The sequence below is a fragment of the Daucus carota genome, chromosome 1 (genome assembly GCF_001625215.2).
Source record: "Daucus carota subsp. sativus chromosome 1, DH1 v3.0, whole genome shotgun sequence".
Taxonomy (NCBI): domain Eukaryota; kingdom Viridiplantae; phylum Streptophyta; class Magnoliopsida; order Apiales; family Apiaceae; genus Daucus; species Daucus carota.
The window spans coordinates 42,003,554-42,006,686 of record NC_030381.2 but is presented as its reverse complement, the minus strand read 5'-3'; the positions used below and the strand labels follow the sequence as shown (position 1 = coordinate 42,006,686).

At 32.1% G+C, this 3,133-nt stretch overlaps 1 protein-coding gene across 1 annotated transcript; it reads right to left on the bottom strand.

The window, feature by feature from the left end:
- Positions 1 to 288: 288 nt before the first annotated feature.
- Positions 289 to 1,570, bottom strand: LOC108195944 (probable BOI-related E3 ubiquitin-protein ligase 2). The gene is made up of 2 exons (XM_017362973.2): positions 1,052 to 1,570; positions 289 to 924 (listed from the first exon to the last, which is right to left on the bottom strand). The coding sequence occupies exons 1-2, from the start codon at positions 1,385 to 1,387 to the stop codon at positions 412 to 414; spliced, it is 849 nt and encodes a 282-aa protein (XP_017218462.1). The 5' UTR covers positions 1,388 to 1,570; the 3' UTR covers positions 289 to 411.
- Positions 1,571 to 3,133: the final 1,563 nt, after the last annotated feature.

Genomic DNA, 3,133 nt, shown 5'->3' with positions numbered 1-3,133 from the left:
GAACGTTATTTGATTTTTACAAATAAGTATACGACAAACAAAATTAAAAGATTTAGACTGTTGAACAATTCAACAGTTTACTAGTATTATCCTTTGAAACAATGCATGATGTTCTAGACTCAATTTTTTTAAAATACTTCATAACTTTGTTAATTTTTATCATTGTTACTTGTTAGAGGAAAATGCGAGGTACGAAATTAGGAAGAGAAGGAGGTTTGCCCATTTGTAATCACATAATCAACAAATAAGCTACTTGTACTGGTTGGTTGCTGAAAGACAAGTCATTAATAGAAAAAAAGAGGGATCAATTATCAAATGAATGAATTAAAATGGGTGAGTTGATTTACCTTTCCGTTTAACAAAATTATTGAAACTCTAGACACATATTTCCAAAACAATCTAATAATAACTTCAAAACAAAGCCTCTATTGTAGATTTCTTTGCCATTCCACAAACAGGGCAAGTATCAAGAAAAGCATCACATGCTTTGCATGAAGCCAAGTGCCTACAAGGAATGAAAACCACACACGAATTGCAAGTATAACAACTTCTGCAAATCCTCCTCTGTTCTTCATCTTCCTGGAATCCGACGCCTCTGTTATCATCACAACAAGACTCCGCGTCTTGATCAGCACCTCCATTATTGTTAAGTGACAAACAAATGGCGTTTTCTTTTAGTTGCTCAATTGTATTGTTGAGAGACATGACCATTGCTTCATTCTCCTTTGCCGCCCTGTGCCATTTCTGGCTCTCTATTTCCATTGCTTTAATCACGTTCTCAAGCTCTAACTTTCTGTTCAAGGCCCTCGCAATCTCTTCATCTTTTTGTTTAAGTAAAACCATCGCTTTTGATTCACACCGTTTTAATATCACCGCCACTTGCTGTCTTCTATGCTCTAACAAAGCCAGTCTTAATCTTTCATTCTGTTACACCAAACACAAACATTGAATCCAGTTCAGAAAACTAAAACAAAGCATTCTTCTAAAAGTATAAAACCAGTTTACAATACTAATGTAAACCGAAACAAAATTCAAAATTTATAATTATTACCTGTACACTTAGAAACTGATCAATCTCTTGTCTCTGTTTCTCCATAACCGCGGATATAGTACTGGAAAGATTGAGCGACTGATTGGCATAATTTGGAGTGAACACATTTTTTTCAGAACACAAACTCTCAAATCTCCGAGGCATAAATTGAAACTGATGTTGTTGTTGCGGTTGAAACTCCATGAACGGTTGTTTTTGCTGCTGATGAAAATTAACATTTAACTCACTTTCAAATCCAAATCCATGCTCAGCATACATATTATCTTGACAGACAACTTCTCTGTTATCCGCATTAAACCCGAAATTTTCAGAATAAAACTGAGACTGGATTGCCATCAGAACCACCAAAAAATCACCCTTCAAATCATCAAACAACTGCACAAAACTCTTACAAACACGAGAACCTTGATTAATTTGCACTCCGAAACAGAGCCTAAAATCTTACTTGGAGAAAGAACATATAGAAACCAAAGGAAGCGGTGGGGTTTGTGGATTATATATAGTAGAGGGTTGTGAGGAGTGTTTAAATATAGAGAATGGTAATGAATAAATAAGTAACTGATAAGGGAAGAGGGGGAGGTGGAGGGAAGGCTAGGATTGTGATAAACAAAAAAAGAGTTGAAAAAGAAAAAAGAAAATAGTAATATTGATTGAGGATAGCATTAAATAGAGGAGAAATAAAAGTGTAAGCAAAAGACGTAGAAAAATACATGCAGGAATTGTGACAAAAGTATCGGGAGGCGTTGTTGAACACCGAAACTTAATTCTAAAGTTGGTGAATCACTTATTTTTGTGAGGTGAGCCTCGAAATACATGCATTTCTTTTGTTTGTTTCAATGGAATCAGTCATCTCTATCTTTTTTTTACCTACCATTTATCTCTCTATATTTATTGTTTTATTTTTTGTCAGTTTGGTCACTGGTAGGAGCTGAAGAATAGGAGTTTTTCTTTTATTTTCAACAACTTTTACTATTTATTAATTGCATTTATTCCTGGCATTGAATATTTCCACGCTTTTCAAATGCAATATCTGCAACCCATAACTCTCTTTCTTTTCTTGCACCACAATTTATTAGCATATCTGAAACTTAAACACATTATTGTAACTTCCCCTATTCTCTTTCTTTTTCTTCTCATTTAAATATACGTATATACTTGCTCCTTAAGGTAAAATCAACACTAATTTTATCTATTAATTAGGAGTATTATAAGGACTACTTTACTTATCTGGGATTTTGTAATTAGCTTTTAGGTTTAATTCTTTCTCCATTGGCTGAGTGAGATAAATTAGGATAATAGTAGAATTAGAATTTCAAATCAATTGAATTTATCTTTAGATGGAATTTTAAGTATTTCTTTTCCATAAACCTCGATATTGGAGAGAGTCATATGGTAAAGGATTGACATTGGAAAAAATTTAAAGTCTCTAGAGAGTAAGAAAAACACGGTTGAAAAGGTTGAACTCAATTGGTACTACTGACGAATTTTGTGGTATTTATCGAGTAAAGTGTACATATTTTTAAATTTTTAACCTGTTCGAATTTGATAATACGAACCATTTACAAACAGACAATATTTTCAGTAATTTCTATTAAGTACGATATATATAGATTTCCAAAATTTTTGATATATAAATTCAGATTATCAGCAAAATATATAGTAGTAAATAATTGAAAAGAATCGTGCTGACGAAACATTCGTCGACTTATTTATCATTGATGTGTATAGATATCACTCCGTTTTAAGAGGTAACTCATAAATTAATAAAATTATTTATTCAGATTTACAATGAACTTTGAAAATTTAAATGAAGGCTAAATTCATAAGACTGGTGAAGAACATAATTTCGGGCTTCCAGCCATTGTTGCCCAATTATTGTTCTACTAGATAGATTTGAATGCCTGCATAAATCCAAAAAAAACTCTTATTTTGTTTCATATTCTACAGCTACCTAACTTACAATCGTTGAATCTTTGCGTCAACAATTTTTTCAAATCAAATTGGCAATTCTAAAATAACACATACGTATCAAACATCACAAATTTTACTGTTTTATTGTTTTTAAAGATAATATTTACCATA